The sequence below is a fragment of the Aulonocara stuartgranti genome (genome assembly GCF_965226115.1).
Source record: "Aulonocara stuartgranti genome assembly, chromosome: 4".
NCBI lineage: Eukaryota > Metazoa > Chordata > Actinopteri > Cichliformes > Cichlidae > Aulonocara > Aulonocara stuartgranti.
Window position 1 is genome coordinate 10,112,528 of NC_138942.1, and position 24,193 is coordinate 10,136,720.

General features: G+C 38.6%; 2 protein-coding genes across 4 annotated transcripts; one reads left to right on the plus strand and one right to left on the minus strand.

Annotated features, from left to right (window-relative positions):
* The first annotated feature begins 1,763 nt into the window (after positions 1-1,763).
* LOC309704865 (UNC93-like protein MFSD11) lies at positions 1,764-12,719 on the plus strand. The gene is made up of 13 exons (XM_082530332.1): positions 1,764-2,288; positions 2,665-2,720; positions 2,818-2,925; positions 3,007-3,086; positions 4,171-4,267; positions 6,947-7,005; positions 7,133-7,277; positions 8,208-8,257; positions 10,049-10,114; positions 10,199-10,324; positions 10,419-10,593; positions 10,680-10,815; positions 11,976-12,719. The coding sequence occupies exons 1-13, from the start codon at positions 2,199-2,201 to the stop codon at positions 12,126-12,128; spliced, it is 1,341 nt and encodes a 446-aa protein (XP_082386458.1). The 5' UTR covers positions 1,764-2,198; the 3' UTR covers positions 12,129-12,719.
* A 2,507-nt stretch (positions 12,720-15,226) lies between these two features.
* Positions 15,227-21,322, minus strand: kdm8 (lysine (K)-specific demethylase 8). Of its 3 annotated transcripts, none has more exons than XM_082529622.1 (8): positions 21,225-21,322; positions 19,465-19,949; positions 18,557-18,729; positions 17,663-17,795; positions 17,045-17,095; positions 15,799-15,948; positions 15,607-15,699; positions 15,227-15,522 (listed from the first exon to the last, which is right to left on the minus strand). In XM_082529622.1, exons 2-8 carry the CDS (start codon positions 19,924-19,926, stop codon positions 15,358-15,360), a joined length of 1,227 nt encoding a protein of 408 aa, XP_082385748.1. In that variant the 5' UTR covers positions 19,927-19,949; positions 21,225-21,322; the 3' UTR covers positions 15,227-15,357. The 3 variants fall into 3 exon arrangements, with proteins under 3 accessions (XP_082385748.1, XP_082385750.1, XP_082385749.1); XM_082529624.1 differs by lacking the exon at positions 21,225-21,322 and adding an exon at positions 21,033-21,215; XM_082529623.1 differs by lacking the exon at positions 21,225-21,322 and adding an exon at positions 20,055-20,764.
* Between the last annotated feature and the right edge of the window lie 2,871 nt (positions 21,323-24,193).

Sequence of the window (24,193 nt, forward strand, 5' to 3'; positions counted from 1 at the left end):
GGTAACACGTACCAACATGCATATCTTACTTATGAAAATATTTTTGAGACATTAACCTACAGTGTAATATATATATACATATATACATAGATATGAGTTACTGGTTTCATGCTGAAATAGTGTCACGGATGCTGGATAATTAGTCCACAATGAATAATCTGACTTTAACAGTTTCTGTAGACTTAATGAACTTTCTACCTTTTTAAAACTGCGGCTGTGGTTATTCTACAGTCTCTTACACAGTGTGGAAAGTAATTTCTCTCTTTTATGTGCTGCTTTGGTCCCTGATTGCAGTACTGTGCAAAAGTCACTTGCTATTTCTTTATATTTTGTTTCCACGGAGCCAGACTTGCTTGTAATTTTTTTTTAAAGTGGCAATAGTTCTACCAGGCCTTCTGAAGGTCTTTCAAAGTATTTCTTTGGACGTTGTCTGCTTTCTCGCACATTTATAGTCCAGACCTTGTATCTGATTTTCAGAGGAATTGTTTGTTTGTTTGCTGAAGCACTCAACACTGACCCATGAATCATTCCATCATTCAATAACACAGAGCACCTCAACAGATGAACCAGTGTTGTATCTACATATAAGAGAAAACTTAGCAAATTGTATAGTTAGGCACTTCTTTTCACTAAAGCCTGTTGCAAAAATATCACTTGTTCCTATTTCTTTAGTTGAATGTATGAAAAATGCTAAAGAAAATACAGTTTGACAGGCATAAGATAGTATTTTTACACCAACATAGTGATTCCCAAAAAGCTATTAGCTGAAAACGTGGCATATCTCAGCATACTGTGCAGTGTGTCCTTAAAAAAATGGATTGGACAGTAGAAGTGGCAAGCATAAAGAAAATCTACAGGCTCTGTTATATTGGGAATCTTGTCAAAACTGATGGATTTATGAAGGCAGAGAAATACTGTTGGGATTTTATTCACAATGCAATACCATCTCGAGAGTAGATGATTAGCAGGGGCTTCATTTTTCCTCATGATAATAATCCCCAATACAACAGCAATGCAGTAAAAGTATACCTGGATAGAAAAACACACATTTGAAGACAATCGGTCATAGATTGCTCTCCCCAGAGATCGGACCTCAACATTATTGAAGTAGTGTGAGATCATCTGTAAAGAGACCGGAAGAAAAATCCCCGAACATCCAAAGAAGAGCATTGAATGTTATCCAGAAAGCCTGGAGAACTATTCCTAAGGACGTCTTAAAGGAACAAGAAAGTTGCCTAAGAAAGCTCAGATTGTTTTGAAGAATAAAGGTGGTCATACCAAATATTGATTTTTAAGCTCCTTAGAATTGTGTGAACTCTCTTTTTGCCTCATATAGTGTATTTCCCTGTATGTCAGCAGAATGTTTCCATAAACCACCCCTTATCCATTTTCCTAGCAAAATAGGAAGAAATGAATGGTGCAAGACTTTTGCACAGTATTGGATTACTTTGTTTGATCATGTGTTTTGGTTTTTTTGTGGATGTGTGGATTTTTTGTCTTTTAGATTTAATACAATAATTATAATACAATAGCAAAAACATTGTGTTGATCAGTCAAAAATGAGATATTTAGGGATAATAAGGATGCAATGCGAACTAATCTCTATTTTCCACTCCAACGTCCTTATGCGTGGAAGGGACATGTACTCCATAAACTTTTTCCTATTGCGTAATAGCGCAATAAAAAGTCATCTATTTCCCACGGGGAATGTTTCTCCTGGTCACCTCTGGAAGGCAGCAAAGATAAAATGCGTGTAAATGTCCGCAAATTGCACAAGAAGAAGAAACTGAAGGCGAAAAGGAGAGTGACGAAAGCCATGACGAAGAGGTCACAGTAAAAGGAAGATCTCAAAAAAAAAAAAAGAAAAAAGAAAAAAATCCCCAGCAACTTTTAATTTAAGTCACAAGTTGTCATGCGTACTTTGGGTAATAGGAGAGACGTGTTCTCGTGACAGTGCTGCTCCTTTAACTGTCTGCATATACGCCACACCGCTCATCTCCGGCCGCTGTTCGCTCACTAAACGCGAACTTTACAAGTTTGTGAAGTGAACTTTATTTTCGCAGCTGCTGAAATGGATCCACGCGAGTGAGTGCACATGGGAGGCTTTAGGCTTATAGTACAAACTTAGCGACGCTACTGAATCGCGAGTCTGCAGTGAATTCAAAATGTGTCTGATTTAACGCGATTAAGAAGACGCCATGGCAGACAGAAGGACTTTCAACGTTGTGATTTTGGGTGTGGGATTTTTGTTTATTTTCACCGCCTTCACCACCTGTGGAAATGTTGAGGTAACTTCGTAAACTTTGCTTTTTAAATTACATTTCATTTTTACTTTGCCCCAGAATGTTAGAGGACAGCGCATTGAGTTGAGATTTGTATTTAAGAGACAGGAGGTTCATTTATGTTGCTCGTATACAACAACGTTTTTTTCTTGTCATAACAGCTTTTAAAGTAATTTCTAAAGAAAAAAAATTAACCGCCTCATGGGATGTATGAAACAGATCAGCCAAAGGACTATATGAGGCGCATCTCGTGTTTCTAATTTTCTTCAGTGATCACTGAACTAATCAAATCTTATGAATGACTTAAGGACATTACTGTGACTTAATATGTAAATTCTAACCCTGTGGTTCACATAGACTTTTATTCTTTTCCTATTTGCAGCAAACTGTAGTGAAAAGCCTGGGAAATTCTACTTTCACTGGAAGTGGGTACCACAGGTAGGTCATGGTGGAGAAACAGGGGGAAAAATGCTGGTGTTCAGTTCACCAACTTGCATTTATTTACTTACTGCTACTTACTGCCCCCACTTTACAGCCTTGGAATCATCTATGGAGTCTTCTCGTTCTCCAATCTGCTTGCACCAATGATTGTTACAGTTATTGGACCAAAATTTACCATGTTTCTGAGCGGCCTGCTGTACAGGTAAATACTGACGTGCTGTTTGCATAAAGGAAACGAACAAAGATGCTGAGACATGTTCATCATCATTATGTTTTTCTCTAGTGGTTACATTGCGATGTTCATCGTCCCCTCGACATGGTCTTTTTACTTGACCTCCGTTCTCATCGGCATAGGAGCAGCCAGTAAGTCGCTCTCTCCTAAACTGTCTTTGGAACTTCAAGCCTGGCTTTTAAATGTCTTTGAATACATGCTTGCAATTGCATGCAGATTATATACAAAGTGAGAGTTAGTGTCTGTTTAAAAGACATACAGAATGGTGTGAAACATTGCAGTACGGTTATTATCATTATTTAACTGAATAATTATTAATATAAATTTGAAACCTGAGTATGTCAACAATTACTGATTGGACGGGGTTTTTTTGGTCGTTATTCTGGTGTTTTTACTGGCTATTTTATTTTCACAGCTGGGTTGCAACTGATCAGTTTCATCATCGATTAATGTGTTGATTTTTTCTGCATAAAATATCTTTAAAATAACCCAGTCTTACCTGGACTGATCATTGCTGCGACATTGCTAGGGGTCAGAATTTGGCATAAACCACATGAAAGCCGTGTATCAACAGTTCAGGCTTTCATGTTTTATGTTTATTTTTGAGTATATATTTGTATTTTTGATTTGTTTAAATATTCACCTTTCAGAGTTTTCTTTGTCACATACATCACATCACAGCCCACTTACTAAAATGTGCGTATGAACACTGAGGCAGGATACAGTGTAGTAACAGATGAAGACTTTCAGCAAACATAAATACTTGAAGGTGGCTGTTGTTGGCTTTTGCAGTCCATGCAAGCTCAATTTCTGTGCCAAAATCCAAATGCAGTTTAATCATGCATACAGGGATTATCATGGCTGGGATATGATGATGAACATAAACAGTATATCCCAAATTAGACCTTAAATGGGTTAGGGGCTGATTCTGTAAAGAGTGCTTAACACCTTTGGTTTGCTTGTAAATGTTAGCGGAAATACAGAGAAAGCAGACCTCATGCTGAGCATGTGCTGGAAAAATGAAGAAAAAATGTTTTTAATGCAGCCTCAAATCACTGCAGAGCAATGAATTTTTATCAAGTCCTAGGGCTACTGTATGGTATGATGCATTACTTGACAATGTAAAAAAAATTAAAATTATATATTTATTAATGTGGGCAATTAATTGACCTTTTTTCCTACTTCAATGACCCGCCCTCATTCACGTTCCTTCAGTGCTCTGGACAGCTCAAGGACAGTTTCTGGTGGAAAACTCAGAGGCCTCCACCATCAACAGAAACACTGGAATGTTCTGGGCTCTCCTACAGTGCAGGTATGGAGCTCAGTCTTTGTGTCTTTTAAAGACAAACCTTTAACATTTTAAAGTTTCTTTAAACCAGAGAGTATTTCATTTCATTTCATTGATTTAGTTTTCATTTGCATCACGTTGTATATGAGAATTTTTAACTTTGGGCTGTGTGAAGTAAATAGTAATGTTTTATTTGAGAATATAACAGTCTTCCTGCTCATCTGCGCTCTGAACAAACCCAAAGTTACAATTAATTGACCTTGCATCAAAATATTTATTTCCACCAGTACATCTGGTTCATAAAACACGACTGATCACCGTGTTTTCGCTTGTTATCGTTTTGTTCTGCTGTTTGATGAAGCTGCTCCAGTTGATCAAAGGTGTAACTGCAGTGCAGCTGCCAACATTTTGTTCTGTCTGTATTTTCAGCTCGAAAATATATAGTGCAAACTACAAAGAAAAAGAAATATTTAGTAGATCATTTTATAAATGATCTTTTCTTTAAACCAGTCATAAGTTTCTCTGCAAAATCTAAAAAACATGAAAGCCTCTTAAAGTTCGCTAGGTGACAGTTATGGTCTTTTCATCTTCTCCATTTGGCCCATTGCTCTCGCACACTGGCTCGGACGACTAATTTGTATTTGTTAAAATATGCAAATTGAATTAGTATAATAATAACATTGGCTGTCACCTGTGGCAACGCTCCCAATAGGGCAATGCTAATCTGACTCTCCAGTGGTGATCACTGCCACAGTAAACTTATGAATCAGTTCTTCACAGCCTGCAGACACAAACACAGAATACGACTGAAAATCACTGTTATCTTTCATGACTAACTCCTTTCATCCATTGCTGTGGCTCTGGGACAGACTAATTGCTCATCTACATTTTTTAGTTTAGGTAGATATGTAATTAAAGACAGAAATAGATCACAGAATTCCAGTGTTAACCGTGAAAGGCAAATAAACAGCTTCAAAAAAACGAAAGAAGAATCCTCGGAGGCAAAAATGCAGATTATTATGCCTATAAAGTCAGTGTTTGATCCAGCCAGTAAATAAACTTTCTCCACATTTTCTGTCTATCATACATGATTTCTCAAATGATTCAGCTAACACCATGTCCACGGTCTTTTCTTTTAATTACTCTGATTGTCCAAATGGGAGCACTTTAATTAAAGGTCACTATTTTAAGGTTTGAAAGGCCCAGAGAGGTTTGGTGCATAAAATTTGATGTACACATAATAAATTGCACAGAGAGCAGAGAAGAGAATGTTTAACTGAACTAATAATGAAAGTCAATAGTGGTTAAACTGTGATAACTGTGATAAATTCTGAAGGAGTTTCTGTGTTCCTCATTGGCTCGCATGGTGTATTTGCCTTACCAAACGCCAAAAACAAATGCGTCCCCATGAAGCTTTTCCTTACCCTATTTATACATATACACTATATTACCAAAAGCATTTACTCACACATCCAAATAATTTCATTCTGGTGTTCTAACTACTTCTATGGCTACAGCTATATAAAATCAAGGACCTAGGCATGGAGACTGCTTCTACAAACATTTGTGAAAGAGTGGGTCACTCTCAGGAGCTCAGTGAATTCCAGCATGATACTGTGATAGGAGATAGGATAGGATATATTTCCCTGATACTAAATTTTCCACAGTCAACTGTTAGTGGTATTATAACAATGTGGAAGTCGGTGGCAATCTCCATTTGCCAATCAGATGGATAAATCTGGGTTTTGATGGTTGTCAGGAGAACACTACTTTCAATGAAAGGAAGTCTTAATGCTTCAGCATACCAAGACATTTTGGACAATTTTATGTTTCTGACTTAGTGGTAATAGTTTTGGGATGGCCTCTTGCTTTATCCACCAGTGCACAAAGCAAGGTCCACCAAGACACGGATGAGCAAGTTTGGTGTAGAAGAACTTAACTGGCATGCACAGAGTCCTGACCTCAATCCGACAGAGCTAGAGCAGATACTGTGAGCCAGGCCTTCTTGTCCAACATCAATATCTGACCTCACTAATGCACTTCTGGAAGAATGGTCCAAAATTCCCATAAACACACTTCTAAACCTTGTAAAAAGAAAGCCTTCCCAGAAGAGCTGAAGCTGTTATATCTGCAAAGGATAGGCTGACATCATATTAAACTTTATGAATTCACACGTTCATAGGCGTGTGAAGGAAGATGAGCGAATACTTTTGGAAGTATAATCTAAATGATATCTTTTAGTTTATTTTCTCAGTAAATCACCATCATGATCAGACACAGATGTTCTATCAGCATCATTTTTACATCTATAAATGCAGCTCATCCACAGTAGAGTCCTTGTCCACCTAGTACATTTTGAATGCCGCTGTGGAGATTTTGGAGGGTGCTGTACGCAATAAATTATATTTGGACGACAGTGAAATGAAAATAATTTGGCATGCAGCATAGCTGCACCAATCAGCCACAACATTAAAATAAATGGCATCTCGCTAAAATGCACCAACTAGCTGAGAAACCTTGGCATATATGTGGAAGTTGATACATACCTATTAACATGAAATTAAGGAGGAGGCGGTTTATTAACTTTATCAAAATAAAGGAAAACAAGAATTTAACCTATCAGCAAGTCCAGTACATCCCTGCTTTGTTTGAGAAATGTTCTTTTACTTATTTTCTTTGCACCATTTTTTTTTGTCTTGACAGCATGTTGTTTGGTAATCTTTACATTTATTTTGACTGGAATGGAAGAACAGAAATACCAGGTAAGGCCAAACTTGTGTAAGTTAACAGCATGAAAATGCTCTTTAGTTTGAGTATGCTCCAGCTTAATGTTATTAATATTTCTAGCACATTTTCATTAAGCGATTTACTTTAATCTTCCTGTCTCAGACAACAGCAGGAGAAACATTTTTCTGTCCCTGCTGGTTATATCCATACTCGGCACACTTAGCTTCCTGGTGTTGAGAAAGAGCCATCATGAAGAGGAGATGCTCTCTGAAGAGGAAGGGCAGTCACTGCTCTCAACTCGCACGATGTAAATGAATATCCTTTAGATAATTACACATTTTTCACTGCAGACCCACAGAATGACTCAGAATACATAAAGTGTCTGAACTACTGCTCGGATAGGATGCACAACGGCTAACATGGCCAAAAATGTCCTTTTTAATCCAGTTGACCTTCTTAAGGTGTTTTCAGACCTCCCACGAAACAGGTTTTTTTTTCTTAAATCACCCACTTTTTGACTTACTGCTGCTCTTCTACAAGACTTATAAATCACTCTTGTCCTTCACAAAAAATGGACTGATCCTTTTCTCTAGATCAATGCAATTTTGACAGAGTCTTGTCTAATCACAGCGCTTTACTTAAGTAGGGCGCAATCAGGCGGATTTGGGGAAGAGAAGACAGAACATTTCTCTTTGAGAGAGACAGCAGTTAAAGACCCCAACCTTCAACATTTTTAAGGCATATTAAAATTTTAATGTCTTGAATTATGAACAAAGTTTGACTGAAATCACAAGATGGGGGGAAAAATCTGTAAAAAAAAAAAAAACTTGCATCAAAGGCAAATAAAAGTCATAGGGAAAATTAAATTACATTCCATAAATGTATCATTCACAAACATCCATCGCAAAAAACAAACCATGAGACTAAAAGTCTTGTTAGCAAAACATACTCTTTCCAGCACTCTTGTGGCAGCAGCTGTGTGTGAAAAACAGTTACGGGTATGCGTGATGCATGTATGGGTTTTAGTGTTTATTAGCCAAGTCTGGAACGAAACAATGATTCCAACAGAATAACAAAGAATGCCATCGAGAGCAATCCTTCCACTGTCTGATTTTTAAATTCCTCCACCTGTTCTTTAGTTGAAGGGACGTTTGAGATTGTCTGTGTATGCAGTTTATCTCTGTTGATTAATTTCAGTGTTGTGGAAGTTGTTATTGATTTAATTGTTGTTGTCTAGGTACAAGCACAGAGCGAACACTGCCATGCAGGATACTAAATCGGAGTTCAGTAAGTTTTATCTGCACTTTTGGAAAGCCACATTGAGGCGTACCTAACGAGCTTTGCTAAAATGATACTTGCTCATTTACATACATTTACTGGATTCATTATACATCCATATAAATGTGCATATTGAATGCAGTAAATGCATGCTGGTGCAAAGTGTAATTGAGAAAATCCCATATGTGCTGTATATATGGATACATAAGGAACTTTGTGTAGTAACAAGACTAATGTGCTCTAAATGGATACTGTGAGCTCATTCAAGGTTTTTATAATCTGTTTTATTCATGCTGGAAGAGTGAAAAAGTGACACTGTTGAATATATTCCTGACAGACAGCATGGATAATAAATGTTCTTTCACAGGAAAATAAAGAGCTCTACACACACATCTATCTATCTATCTATCTATCTATCTATCTATCTATCTATCTATCTATCTATCTATCTATCTATCTATCTATCTATCTATCTATCTATCTATCTATCTATCTATCTATCTATCTATCTATCTATCTATCTATCTATCTATCTATCTATCTATCTATCTATCTATCTATCTATCTATCTCTCTCTCTCTCTCTCTCTCTCTCTCTCTCTCTCTCTCTCTCTCTCTCTCTCTCTCTCTCTCTCTCTCTCTCTCTCTCTCTCTCTGTTTGCCTTCTCTATTTCAAGCTATTCCCTTTGTCGCTAGAGATCCCAGTAGAACAGCAGTTTCTAAAAGACCAGCCCATCTGGCACTAATAACCATGCCACGTTTAAAGTCACTTAAATCACTCTTCTTCAGTGGATAGTTTTGACCATGTCTACATATTTATGCACCAAGGGCTGATTAGATATTTGCGTTAATGAGTACACAAACAGGTGACTTAATAAAGTAGCCGCTGAGTGTATATTTGTAAGGATAACTGCAGTGACATTTCAAAGTCATTAAATTCCAACACTGTAGTTCTCTCTTCCTGTTTGTACGAAGGAACATATATCAGTTTTTTGTTTGTTTGTTTTTTTAAATCCTAAGGGGTACATCCAGATTTCCTGGCAATCAGCCAATATTGAACCAAAGAGTTGAAATTCCTGCCTGTACAGCTATTCACTGTTCCCCCCCCCTTGCACTGTAGATGGGTATCATCTGATATACTGAGCATTCAAAAGGAATGTAAGTTCCTACCGAAGTATTTATTTTCCCTTTCCCTCTCTGTTATTTGCATTGCTTTTCATTGCTCTTTTTGTGAAACTAGCAGGCACTCACAGGCGGTTTTGTTTTTCTTGAAGGCGAAAATCGCTTTCATATGGATAAAAATCTTCTAGCATTACAACAGAGTACATAGAATCTGCCTATGCGTTAGTTTATTTCAGAGTCTATCTGTTTGTCAACTGGAAACTCTGCTGCTGCACTTGCACCTGCCTTCAGTGCAGCCTCAAGTTGTTTGGATGATCAGATTGCACCTTGTCTCGCGTGTATCTCTGTGTGCATTTAGACTCGTGCACACCTGCCTTAAAGGTATCAGCTTTTATCAAAGATGCAAGCTGATTCATGTCAAGAAGGGCCATCCAGGCATATATAAACAAGCCTAGTGGGATTTCCTCTTTTAAAATCTGAATTTTTCTAACAGCCAAGTCTCTCTTGGCTGTTTTTTTTAAATTAGCATTTATATATGGCTTATTATGACAGAATATTTTCTTTCTGCATTGGACTGTGTTAAATTCTCAGCTCAATACCGAGCTAAAGGAGATTGTATTAGTGGAAGAACGGCATTTATTAGCATTTTAAATCATTGTGTTGTAACTCTCCCTTTTAGAAACCATCCTACGACTGCTGAAGACTAAAACTATCCTTCTTCTGAGTCCTTGCATGGCGTACAGCGGTAAGTCAAATGCTTTTGCATATTAAATATTTTAGCCTCCAGTAAAAATGCCTGCAGCTACAGCATGCACTTCCTGTTCTCCAGGCCTTGAGCTATCTTTTTACAGTGGAGTGTATGGGACGTGTATCGGAGCAACTGCACAGTTTGCAGAAGCAGCTAAAGGCTTGATTGGGATCTCAGGGATTGTTGTAGGCATTGGAGAAATAGTAGGTACGTTCACTTTCTGCTCTTAGCAAAGTTATTTAAAGTCATTCAAGGCCGTGCAGATTGATTGATTTATGCAGAATATGCCCTTTTCCATCAGGTGGGGGTTTGTTTGGATTGTTGTGCAAGAACAGCCGCTTCAGACGAACTTCTGTGGTGTTTCTGGGAATGGTTGCCCATTTTGTTGCTTTCTATTTGATCTTTCTTAACATCCCTGATGATGCCCCCATTGTTTTTGAAACCACGTCCCTAAAGAAGCCATATCTAACTCCAAGGTATCCAGTTTTTATGATAATTTAGCATATAAGAAAATACTGTTTGAGATTATGCTTTGATTTTATTTCTTCTTTTTCTTTCTTAGTGTATCCATTGCCCTGCTGTGCAGCTTTTTGCTTGGACTCGGGGACAGCTGTTTCAACACACAGCTCTACAGCATATTAGGCCATATTTATGCTGAAGAAAGCACGCCGGCTTTCGCCATTTTTAAATTCATCCAGGTAATCCTGAGTTGCCAGTTCTCAGACGTTGTTAGCAGAGCGGACCAAAGCTGCTGCAAAATGTGTTCCTTCCAAGTGAAATAAATTCACCTGAAGTCACAGTACAAAGAAAAAAGGCGGATATGCTGGATATCATACCTTCTTCCTTTTTTTTTTTTTTTTTGAATTGAAAATTAAGCTCTAGAAATTAATGTATGCTTTATAACTATTCAAAAAAAATCTTTTTGATTTTGTCAAGGCGTGGAAAATACACCACAATGCAATGAACAGAAACAAACTGAGAAATCTTGACATGGTTGTGCCACCTAGTTGAAGTCCAGCTCAGATTTTGCTGTTACTGGGAAATTGTTAACAGTAAATCTGAAAGTGGGGTTCATGAGTTTGAAAGTAATAGTATGTTTAGTGTCTTTTAAAGCTCTCTGATTCTGCCCAGAAAAATGAAAACCACGTGTGATTTAAACACATCTCATCTCTTCTTCAACGCCATCTTCAGCGCTGCACTGCTACCAGTGCTGGTGCTGTTTTTCATGCTCTCTGTAGGCCACACCTCTCCCACATGTGCATTTCCACTTGAGAAACATTCAGACTTTTATGGGGATCAGGATATAAACCCCAACCCAAACTGACAGTGGAACGCATGCAGAATCCAAACTTTAAGACGGAGCATTGGGTCAGCTCAGGAGCATGTTTATGGTTGATTTAGGTTCAGACTGTTTATGAGGATTTCTACGACAGTATAATATCCTGTGGTGTATGAGGGAGAGCATCATGTGAAAATGAACTGAATGGTGTGGTTTGCCTGTAATATCATGCACTGGCAGACAGCAAATTGAAAATACAGGAACCCTTTTGGCCACTTCACCATTATCGTCACTCACCACTGGCCACATTTTGCTCACTGTGGCTTTTTCCACTACTCCTAAATAAAGCTTAAGTTGAAGGGTCATTGTTTGGATTGTTTAGAATGGCAATGATCTGAAAATAGCAGACATTACAGAAGTTGTGCTGTGCTACTCAAGGATATGACTTTGAGGGGGTGATTGGTGAAGCTGGAAAACGTAATATTTTTGTGTAATAATTTGTGCAACTTAGTTTATTAGATTTGTAAAAGCACTTTATCATATTAATCAACAACATTAAATCTGTCTGTCCCTTGTTAGTCTGTCTGTGCAGCAGCTGCGTTCTTCTACAGCGGTTACATCATGCTGATGTGGCAGCTCCTGCTGATGGTCATCCTGGGCTTCACTGGAACACTTTGCTTCTTCGTGGTGGAGAGGATGCAGAACTTCTCTGTAGATATACAGGAATTTTAGGATTCATCTCAGCATTAATGGCTTTCTGAAACTCATTTTCAGGATAAAATGAGGCCATCAGAAATCCTGTAATTTAAAAAAATCTCATTTCATGAAGCGCTTTTTAAAAATCTCTTTCTATAATGAAGCACCGAGGGTCATGCAGATTCACATAGCATCGACACTAACGAGAGTTTGAATTGATGCCATAGCTGAAACCAAGCTGCCTTACAAGTCTACACTGTACTTTGCACAATCCTTTTTTCCTCTCACTCTACAAAGTGGTCATCGGACATCTTTAAAGTTATTTTTCTATTACTCTGTTGTACTGCACGTGGTCTTAATATGGAATTTTAATAACTTACCTTATCATCTGCTTTGCATTGCTTTGGAAGCTCATGTTCGTAATAACGGTGCCATTGTTGAAGTTAATTTATGAATCTAAAGCGTTACTGCAGGATGTTTAGTGCTGTTTATAATGACAAGAATAGATGACACTAATTAATGCTTGACAATCACTTCATTTTTTTTTACATTCTTGCATATTAATGTAATGTTTTCACCAATTTTGCTGAATAAATTTTAAAACACTGGGGGGGCTCAAGTATAGACTGTGTTGTGGTCTACATGATTATTATAAATCATCATTTAAGTCAGCGGTGCAAATGTTAGAGTCAAGGCAAGTGGTAACAGCTGACAAAAGGTTTGATCTGTAGATAAACATTAATGTGCTCATGTGTATTAATTAAATTACATGTGACCTGTAAACAAGTTGAGAGCCTGCACTTTAATTTTTGGGTTGTTTTCTTTCATTCTTCATTCCAATTCACAAATTCTGGCTCTTAAAACAATGTGGCATTATTGAGCTACTTATATTACATATCTGTACAGAAATAATCTTGAGCTTTTTCCAAATCTGTGTTTCAGATTTATTGGGGTTTCAGCATTTTCTCACTAAAACTTGTCTATTGCCTACTGTAAATCGAATGGATCTAATCCTGATTTGCCAGATTTATTTGAAAATCAATTGCCATTAATCAAAAAGAAGGCGAAAGCGAGGTCTAAGTTTAAGGGTTACAGGCCCAGAGGTCCCACATTATTTCACTGGTAATTGAGTATTGATTACATTATAATGAGAGTAAGCAGTTTTGTGTGATCTTAAGTCAATTGTGCCACTTACTTGACAACAACAAAGCACTGAAGGGCTAAGTGAAGTGTATGGCATTTACTTACAGAATTAAATCCTGGCAGGGTTCATATTATTAAGTTTGGAGAGATAAGCTTGTGAGGAAAGTAACCAACTTTGGATAGGTCTATTACCTGAAATTTGCAGAAACCAGGCCAAACACTGGCATCTTTAATGCAGGGGGCATTATTTATTATGCCACCTTATCTACAGAAACAAAAAAGGGAAAGAGGCCTCATAGCTAAACTTGCATATTTTTAAATATTAAAACTACTTTTGCTTGGTTTTACCAACATTGCAATACTGCAGTGTAGGTTGGGAGAATTTAATTGACCCAGAGACAGACATTTTAAGTTTGGTGTGTGTTAACAATGCTACAATATTCCCAGGAGTGGACATCCCAGCAAATCTACCCCAAGGTCAGATTGTGCAATGCTCAGGGAATCTGCAAAAAAAATCCCAGAGCTACATCTCAGACTCTAAAGGGCTCAGTTATGTTGAATTTTAAAGTTCACAACAGTACAATTAGAAGAAGGCTGAACAAATGTGGCTTGTTTGAAAGGTTTGAAAACCCAAAGACAGCACATCTGCACAAACAGCTCAGACTAACTGTCAAACGTGGTGGTGTAGGGGTGAGGATTTGGGCTTGTTTTGCAGCCACAGTACCTGGGCACTTTGCAGTCATCGATTCATCCACGAATTCCTCTGTAGGCTGAAGTATTCTAGAGGCAAATGTGAAGCCATTTGTCTGACAGCTAAAGCTCAGCCAAAACTGGGTCATGTAACAGGACAATGATCCTACGCACAGGAGGAAATCTACAACAAAAGAAAAGAATCACGGTGTTGCAATGACCCAGTTAAAGTTCAGGCTTCAACTTGATCGAAATGCTGTGGGGGGACCTCAAGAGAGCTGTGCATAAATGAATGCCCACAAGCCACCATGTTCAAAGGAATGTTTCACATGAGTGTTTATGCTTTTTTTTTTTTTTTGGCAAAACCACTTTCGGAGTCAGACAGTATATAGCTTGTGTTTTCAGAAAAATATTTTAGCTTGTTGAGGCCACTTTGTTGTTTTGAACTACAATTCCTTTGTATTTTTACCCTCTTAAACTGAAGGAAAAAGTGTCTATTATATATCCTTTCCTTGAGCTACAGCGCTTTATCAAAGCATTCCCCACAACTCTTCAAGTTCACCTGTCTGACACTGCCTTGATTTCCCAAAACGCCGCTACTTCTGACTCAATCCAGATCAAACACGCACATTAGGGCAGATCTGCTTAATTTTGTCACTTCCTCACATCATAGTTGTAATAACCAGGCTTGACTGAACAGGACCTACAGGATACACGACTGTGGCTTGTCAGAGGTCTGAAATCCGCGGCTCCCTTTGTTGTCAGGTTTTGCGTTTCTGGTGCCAAACAAGAGTTGTGCTGTCAAAGTACTTTACCAATGAGATGGTTTTAATTTCAAAGTCTGTGTATGCCCAGGGGATTAATTCATTTAATTTATTAATTTTCATCTGTGACCTGCTTGATTAGCTCAGGCTGTCAGTTTAACCAGAGAGCCGTGTTTATTACCACATTTCTGTACCTGTAGCTCACTTGGTTATTAAATTTGAAGACTTGCCTCATTTCCATGAATTATGGAAATCACACATCTGAGAATATTTGTGGGAATAAGGTTGAGAACACAATTAAATAAGCCAATTTGAAAAGAGAAACATACCCTATCAAATTAGATGACTAACAACCCTCTGTAAATTATATGCAGAATGAAATGAGCAGAAACACTTTTAACTGCTCATTTGTTGTTTTCTGTGGCTGCCGGTCGCTTTCCACATAATAGATGTTGCAATCATCAGCAGCACAATTAAAGTAATCATTGAGCAATGTGTGTGCATAGTTCATGGATCAAAGGTTTTTGTAATCAGAGGTCGTCCTAATACTTTTATTAGCCTCACATTAGTTAAAAGCTCTCCAGTGACCTTCTTCAACAGCAGGAGAAATCAGGCTGAACTAGTTTCATTACACACATGCTATATGGTTTTTTATTTGGAAACTGCAATCACGACCACCAGAAGCTGACAGAGAAGCTGAGCTCTAAGGAGCGGACGTAGTGCCAGTGTCGGACAGGGATGAAAAGAACGTCTCCAGGCTGTAACACGCATTCGAGATACGGAGCTCTGGCAAACTCCGGGAAGCACTCGGCATCTGGATTTTCCACCTGCACCTAGACGGAAGAAGTCAGAAATTGGAAATACTGCATACATTTGCACGTCCGACATGTGCTATCTCCATGGACTGTCAATCCTACCTGACTGGTATTGTGAAGCAGCTGTGATTGATGAGGGTACAGCTTGCCTGTGTCCTCGGGGGAATATAGGCGAATGTATTTGCTTCCCACTACCTGTATATACAGAAGGAATCCCATGTGGTAAGGAAACTGTTATCACATGATCAACCTTTGACATTAATTTAATTCATAAAGCATTACAGTTAACAGCACCTGCGCCAGAAAGTTCTGTTGAGGATCTTGGTGAAGAGGAGAGACTGTACCCCCGGGACCAAACCACGCATTCACAGTAATATCCTCTTCGTCGCCTTCACCAAGACAGCAATAATCAGGGAGGCGGATATCATCCTTGAGCTCTGGTATCTAAGGTATAATCAAACAGTAATAGGGCATTTAAGACTAATTTTACTTACTAAATAGTATCTTTTTTTCTCATGAGAACTTTGCCAACATTTCCTGGCAAGTAAAAAGAATTGCTAATTATTTTTCCACCTTCTGCCATGCAAACTAAAAAAAATGCATGACTTCTTTTTGTCAGTATATCCACCATAGTTTTCCAACTGAAAAATATTCATAAATACTTGATGGATTTCCATGAAAACTGGCACAGATATTCTGCCATAAGGTTGGTTTTTACTTAACTATTACTGATGAGCTCCCGTACAGCCTCAGAGAGTCATGTCTGCAAACAGTCTGTTTATTTATTGGAATTTTCAGTCTCATTACAGCCCAGAGATATTTATCAGCCTGATAAATATCAGTCACAGATTGGCCTCCCCAAAGCCTGGACCTCAATATTACTGAAACAGTGTAGGATCATCCTAACAGGGAATTAAACAAAAGGCAGCCGACATCCAAAGAAGAGCCTTGAACGTCCTTAAGAAGCCTGGAGAACTGTTCATGAAGACTACTTAAAGGAATTACAAGAAAGCTTGCCTAAGACCGTTCACACTGTGCCACATATTCACTTTCAAGCTCATCAGAATTGTATAATCTCGGTTTTTGCCTTTTACCTTGTATTCCCATGTATGTTTGCAGATGTTTCAACAAATCACTGCACAGACTTTGTATTTTCCAAGTGATATATAAAGAAATCAAAGCTTTTGCACATCAAAAATAAATGTTTCATTTAGAAACATGGCACTATAAAATCCCCAAGAAATGTAAAAAAATATAGATGCTGTGTGAAAATCGGTCTAAATGGTGACTCTGTGGCTGTGATCCTTCTAATCTAATCATAGAGTCCAAAAAATTGATCTTAATTATCCAGCCCTGATGTTGAAATTACTGCTAAAAAATACCACTAATGTTAAAAGCAATCTTGTGTTAGTATGACAGCTAGAAAAAGAATCCCGTTCTTTATAGTGCTGAAAATGTCATTTTTAAAGAAGTAAGTGTTAAACTGACAAAATTATTCACTTTTATTTTGGTGTTTCAAAACTAAAAATCTGAACTCTACCTGGTCAAAAAGCTGGTGCTGAGCCAAATAACCCAAAGCTTTCACTCCATCCTGTTCAATGTTGATACACAAAACAAACAACAAAAGCCCAGATATCATGTTAGAAATCCCAAGGTCTTCTCTTTCTCTCATTCACATAAATCGGCAGTCCCCCACCTCCGGGCCACAGACCGGTACCGGGCTGCGAGGGTTGCGTCTTGGGTGTGAAATTTATGGTTTCCAGGGTTCTTATTGTTTACTCTGTTTCCCTGGGTCTTTTTCCTGTGTTGTAGTTGTGTGTCTTATTTTGAAAGAAATATTTACGTGTTACCATAGCGACCAGAGAGCATTAAGGGGCAGAGGGGAGCGTGTTACTCTCAATGTTGTTGGCGCATTTCAGGAGGACGCTGCTAATAAAGTTACACAATTACACAGTGAATTTGCGTTTAGTGTTATATTTACAAAATACTGCAGTTTTTGTCTTGGTTGTATCATTTTATTTTGTTGCATTTAGCCGCGACACCTTAAAGCCGGTCCATGAAAATATTGTCTGACATTAAACCGGTCTGTGGCACAAAAAAGGTTGGGGACCACTGATATAAATAATGTGATTTAAAGACTTGCTCAAGATGCACTTACTTTATTCAAAACATATCTATCAATGAATTCATTGACCGTGAGCAGCGTTTGTGACCAATCCTCATCAGTGTACCTGGATCCCACCTCAACAGGAACAGTCCGGCAGCCGGCCACAGACCTCAGGTATTCTATGCTTTGCAAGAGGGAGACAGTTACTTGAGTGAGTCACACATAAATGTGGCGATCCTGGTTTCAAGCGATGCTTCAAAACATCTTATATATAAGCACGTCAGGATGTGACTGAGGTGCCAGAAGCTGTATGTCAGATGCCAGAGTGAATAGGCTGCTGTCAGGAGTGAGCAATGAGAGGGAGGACAGTGAAGGATATTATTAAATTGAAAGAAAGTTATATCAGACGCTGGTGTCAGACTTGAGAGTCAGGAATCACATATGCAGAGATGAGTAAACAGACCTGTTGTCCCTATTTGTTCACATAGTTAAGGAAATGACAGATAGATATCAAAGTGATACACACTGCATACTACATGTCAGCTGCCTCTCTGTACCAAAGTCCTTCAGGTTTTCTGTCCTCTCAGCTTGATAAGTGCACTCTGCTGCTGCCGCAAGTGTAAAATAGTCTGATTACAAGGCTGGACTGGATGTAAGTGCTGCATTTAACCAAGGTGGAGGAGCGCAAACATGGTAATACTGTGAAGCTTATTGTCACAGACAGAATGTACAATTTTGAGAGTGGTTTACAAATCGACTTTAACCTTTTCAGTGCATGATTGAGATTAGCATACTAATGAGAGTAAATTGGTTCATAGTTGGGGGAAACAGCTGGCTGGTGTCATCCGGACAAAAATATGCAAACCACAATGATTGATAATAACCAATTAATTAATACAAATAGCAATCATGAACTGAACAACAATACATTCTGTACAAACAAACCTCCAGGGGTGTTTGTTGAAAGCAGGCCAATGGTCGATGATTCCTTCTAAAATCACCGGTTTGAGGGGGAGCAGGAAGTTTGTTTTGAAACTTTCCAGTGAAGGACACTTTATCCTGAGAACCGCCGACTCTTCTTTGATTGCAGAGACAAGCGGGCTTTCAATCTTTATTCTCTGGAAATGATTTCAAAATGAAAAAAAAAAAACCATCAATTCAACCCTTAGAGGAAAACGATAAGAAAAACAAGTCCTTGATTATATCTCACATATGTGAGTAAACAACTATCAATTAAGTCTTCTCTGGGTTCCAGCTTATACTGATTTCAGTGTTCTTTTGTACTGTAAGTGTGGCAGGCAATTTAATCATAGTATGACTTTAAGCTTCTGGGAAATGTGGTGCTACTTTCTACCATTTCCTTGCCCTGATTAACCAAGAACAAATTAAAGACAACATTTCTAAATACTTGTTAGTTGCAGCCCCATTCCCCACTGTGCAGCTCGTGACAGATGGGTAGACTATTTCAACAGCTTTTTTAAGATGATAGCTTTTAAAAGGGGAAAAAAAGCACGAAAAATCCTGCCAGCCCTGCACTAAACTCTCCATCTCTATTTAGATGGTGTCTAAACAAAGTGACCTGACATTTGAAAAGTTGCTGCACTTAATCTTCAGTGACATCTGATGGAGTGCAACAAAATGAAGGTCACAGAGGAATTTCTTTTCCAAGCGTCCAGAAGATTTACTCTGAAATGTCCCCATCAGTCACTATTAGTTCGAACTCTGAATCAGGTTGAATGAAATGTACAAGAATGTTTTCTCACAAGTAGAACTATCAGTTAGTAATTACTAAATAAACTAAAGGACTGACAGAAAATTGTGCATTTCAGATGAAAGAAAAAAAAATCGCTGACCTTGACCTCAGCATGTTCACTCTCATCCTCTTCTTTAGTAGAGCTCAATGTCCTTACGTGACTTTGCAGAATCCGAACAATAACCTGAAGTATATCACCCATGATGGCCGCGCCCATGATTAGACCCATGTCACAAGTCCGAACAGCCTCCAGGATCTTGTCTTCGGAAGGACTTTCACAACACAGTGCCGCCACTTTGAAGAGGCAGCCATATGAGTAAACGCGCCTCCACTCCTTGTCCACATGCCGCCATGTTCCGGTGTTGAGCTTCTCCCATGAAATGTCCAAAATAATCTGAGCATTAAGCAACCGGCTGGAACTTGTGATGTCTCCGTACAACTGCTTCCTGGACTGTTGCAGCATTTCCACCACACTCAGCTCCACTTTGTCACTGAATTTCAGTGGAAACTGGTCTTCATTAGCAGGCAGTACTGGAGAGATTTTTGACCACAGCGATGCCATTGACAAGAAGGTCGTTACTTTTACTGTGAAATGAACAATGAAAGTGAGTCAGGGTTAACAGTGAAGTGTCAACTCAAGTTTTTATAATGAAGCACTTAGAAGTTAAATTTGCTCAGATTTAGGCTCACTTTCACCAATTCACTGACTCTTCTTTTTTTAAAGGGGAGGGATGTAATTTAATGACTCCTTATGTATTTAGCTGGTTATTGAGCCCACCAACTGTTAAAACAGCCTGCCATTGTCGCACAAATACACAGTACGCTTGTTCAGCCTCTTTGGTGCTGTGAAACAGATGTATACAACTAATTACTAAACTGGCAACAACAGAACACAGGTGAGGGCATCCTGAGCCAGAACCGGGGAGGCGAGACACATGCATGAAAACAACACTTTTGCCGCATTGTTGCTGGAGCCGCCAACTCCGCCTCCATGTGACTCCATCAGCGTTTGGATGGTCTGTGTTGCTGGAGATGATGCCAAAGCAGGAGGCAGCCAACTCCGAGGGCCTGATTCATTTTAGTACAGAAACGCAGCCCTGTGAACTCAGAGGCAGACTGGACTAAACAAAGAAAGCATTTGATATGCCACATGCCTAAGCCATCCACGACCCTGGAGTGCACTCCAACTGATTTTTACACAGTCACATGGGCTGTGCAGCAAACCCAAAAATCCAATGGAAACCCCAACAACTTAGGATATTTGGGGAATTACAGTCCCTTCAGTGAGATTTCATTATGGAAGTCATCAAAGTATGAGCAAAGAGTGAACTTTATCTCATTCATTTTTTTTCTTTATGCAGCAGCGGGAGAAAGCCAATTATATTTTTCGTTAAAGCCTCGGAGATTAGACTCACGCAGTGCAATTCACTCTATGCTCAATTTTATCCCAAAATCTCACAAGAAACAAAGATGTAACATGAACGCAAGGCTGTAGCTTTAAAACGTGGCTACTTACACATACACACAGAGAGATATATATTTTCCTATAAATATAAATGTTCCTATTTTTTGCTACTAAAGCTTGCCGGGAATTTCCCATTTAAAGCTATGACGCAACGCACTTAATACCTGAAACAGGTTTATGGACACAGAAATAGAGGACCAGACCTCATGAAAATATTTAGTTTTCCATATTTATCCCTTTCTTCCTTCTGTCATTCTTCGTCTCTTTCCTGTTACTAGCAGTCTGTGAATTTTGCACACTTGTGAAAAACGTTTTGGCGGCAATGTTTCACGATGACTCGTAAACACGGAGACTTAATTTAAGTTCAAATTAAATCCCTAAAATGCCACATTTACCTTTTACTAAGCCATTTACACCAATAATCCGATAATATCTGTGAAATTACGGAACAACTCCACACACACGCGCGCGCTGCTCTGACGCCTGTGGCACAACAAAAACACACCGGGAGGAAACTCGAATAGCTAAACATATTGGTTCCACGCTGCAGTGTAGATATTAAAAGCTGTATATAAAAACTGATCCCATCAAATTATTAATGACAAAATATTGCTTTTATGGTTTATTTATTTTCAAGAACTTAAGCCTTTTCTTTTCCTTCTCAAAAGGCAGAAACTGGGATTCCCTTTGTGGTCCAGTAGATGGTGGCAGCATCTGCACTTCCTCTAACCCGTGAGGTTACAGTCCCACTGCAAAGGCAGGATGGCATTGAATTAAATGGTACTTTGCTAAGTCCTTGGACTTTGCGACCCCCCCACCCTCCCCTTCTCCAAGTCAAGCTGGCGCACTGCACACCCCTGTTTGTTTGTCATGTGCTGCCAGTTTCCTGCCAAGCATACACACTCCCACGCATATCCTACTCCTACACACACATTTTTGCTCACAACCTCTCAGACTACTGGCTATTTAAAACCTGTGTCTGTCTCATTTCTGTCTTTTTAGATGATTAACCAGATGCTCTGAAGCTCAGTTAAAATGAAACAGCGCTCTGGTGACAGCACCACCTCATTTACATACAATTATAAATTTGGCTTAACAGGTGAAATGACAGAGTCCAGTCAATAGACTGTCTTGCAGTGAGACCCCAGCTCTTTTGTCACATTAAATGACAGCACACAACTATTTGTTTTTCCTCCCTTTTAATTGCTCCCACTGCTCGAAACGATTTATGTAAACACAGATATTCCAAGAAGGATGATTGATATTTATCAGCTCAAGTGAAACCATAATTGGATTTGTCTTTTTGATGTCACACAGAGATATTTGGAGGGGCAGGGCAGTTATATTGCTTTTTTAGGGGGTATGTAGCCTGAACAAGCATGATAGGAAACCTTCGGCAGGGAAGTGTAGAATCTATAAACACAGTGCACTATTATCAAATGTCAAACACTCTATGAAATTCAAATATTCTCTCAGTGCAAACTGCACAGCCGCTCTTGTATGTAAAGCAGATGGAAACAAGAGAGAGACAGCGTGGCTTTCCAGGAATCACGGGGGATTTTAAAATGTTTCAGATGTTTCTATTCATTCTCACAGTATAAACAGCAGAATCCTCATTGCTCGATCTTTTGTTCACCTCCTGCATGGAGGTGAGAAATTACTGTGACAGCCAAAAAAGGCTTTGTGTTCTTTTATGCTTTTTAAGCTTTTCCCAAAAAAATTAAAATTAAAATTAAAAGGACTAATTGCAAAAACAGGTAATTACAAATTTAAAAGAATAAAGAAAATCAGTATTTGAGTGCTTGACAAGATACTTGTGCACAATTGCCTAAAACAATAACCTACTGTAATAATGTTAAAGGTTTAAAAAAATAAAGTAATATGCCAACAAGCATTGAAGATTTAAAAAAAAAAAGCCACTCAATCGGATAAGTTCCTATAGGCAATAAATATTGGACCAAACCTCAGCTCTGCTCACTATTGTGTAGGATGTCGAGGGACACAAACCTTACACTGTGGATGTGAATGATGTGTTTCTGAACCTCTGCTTGTGTGAGCAGTGAGGGTGGTCCCAGCAGGAGAGGTCGATGTATTATTCAGATGTGTCTGACTCTGGTTGTAAGACAGCACAGGGCTGAAGGTCAGAGGCCCAGCACTGTTGTTCGTCCCTGTGCTCACAGCACTGACTTCATGTGCACGTCGTCCTTCCAACACTTCATCGACAGGGGTCAGCAACCTTTCTCTTCTTTATGTAGAAGGAAAGGCCCATGACTCTGTTCCTCCCAGAGCCTAGTTAGAGCGTGCCATTCAGAAAATATCTTGGAATTTAATTTCAAAATATTTTTTTTACACCTGATTTGAAAAGATTTCTTGATTTCAGCTAGTGAGTCCACCGATATGTAATCTAACACATACATGTCAGGAAAACCAACAGCATGTTGCTCATCCTAACAATTAAATTTAGGGCAAAGACTGTTTGTGTGGACAATGTGGAACATCTTAGCAATTTAACTTTAAAAAATTAAAACAAAATAAATAATAACTATGCAGGTCACATTGTCATTTAGCACGTTAAGGAAACATATATTTTATTTGAAACAACTTGTACAACACCTTCACTCCAAAAAGCACAAAAGGCAACTCAAGTGTGTTGTCATGGCATCGTGTGATAGTCTTAATAATCCTGTAGCAACAAGATTTGCACGCCTGTTTCAGCATTTTTTAACCAATTATCACACACACACTGCACATTGCAATATATCTCCCCTTATGCAAAACAGAAAACAAAAAACTATAACAAAAACTATATTTCCCATTATGAAAGGTTGTGCATAAGTTAAATGCATCCTCTAGGAAGCTCAAATGAATAAATGGATGTGTCCTGTTGTGATTCAAGTTGCTAGTCTTACCAATACAATGATTATGTCATTTTGATGCTTCCAGATTGATCAGTGGCTTTCTCTGTTCCAGCATTGGCATCAAAACACACGGTAACCTGAATCTGACTACAGTTAAATGCCTTCCCTGTTTTCTTCACGTGGTTTGGGTAAAATCCAGATTTTAGAAAAGTGAATTCCCTTCAAAGCTGCCCAAAATGATATACAGTGTCTCCATATATTTGTGCAGTTCCATATAAAGGAGACATCTGGTAGCGCCACCTAACTTAACGTCTTTGAAGACCAAGCATGCTCTCCATGGCAACAACATCCCCCAATGGCAGTGGCTCTTTTAAGCAGGGGAATATACCACCGTTAGTAAAGCGTAAACCATAGAAAATGTGCTATTAACTATTTAGTTTTATTTTTTTAACACATTTTTTGGTTGCTGAATCTGGAAGCATTAAAATGACATAATCATTGTATCG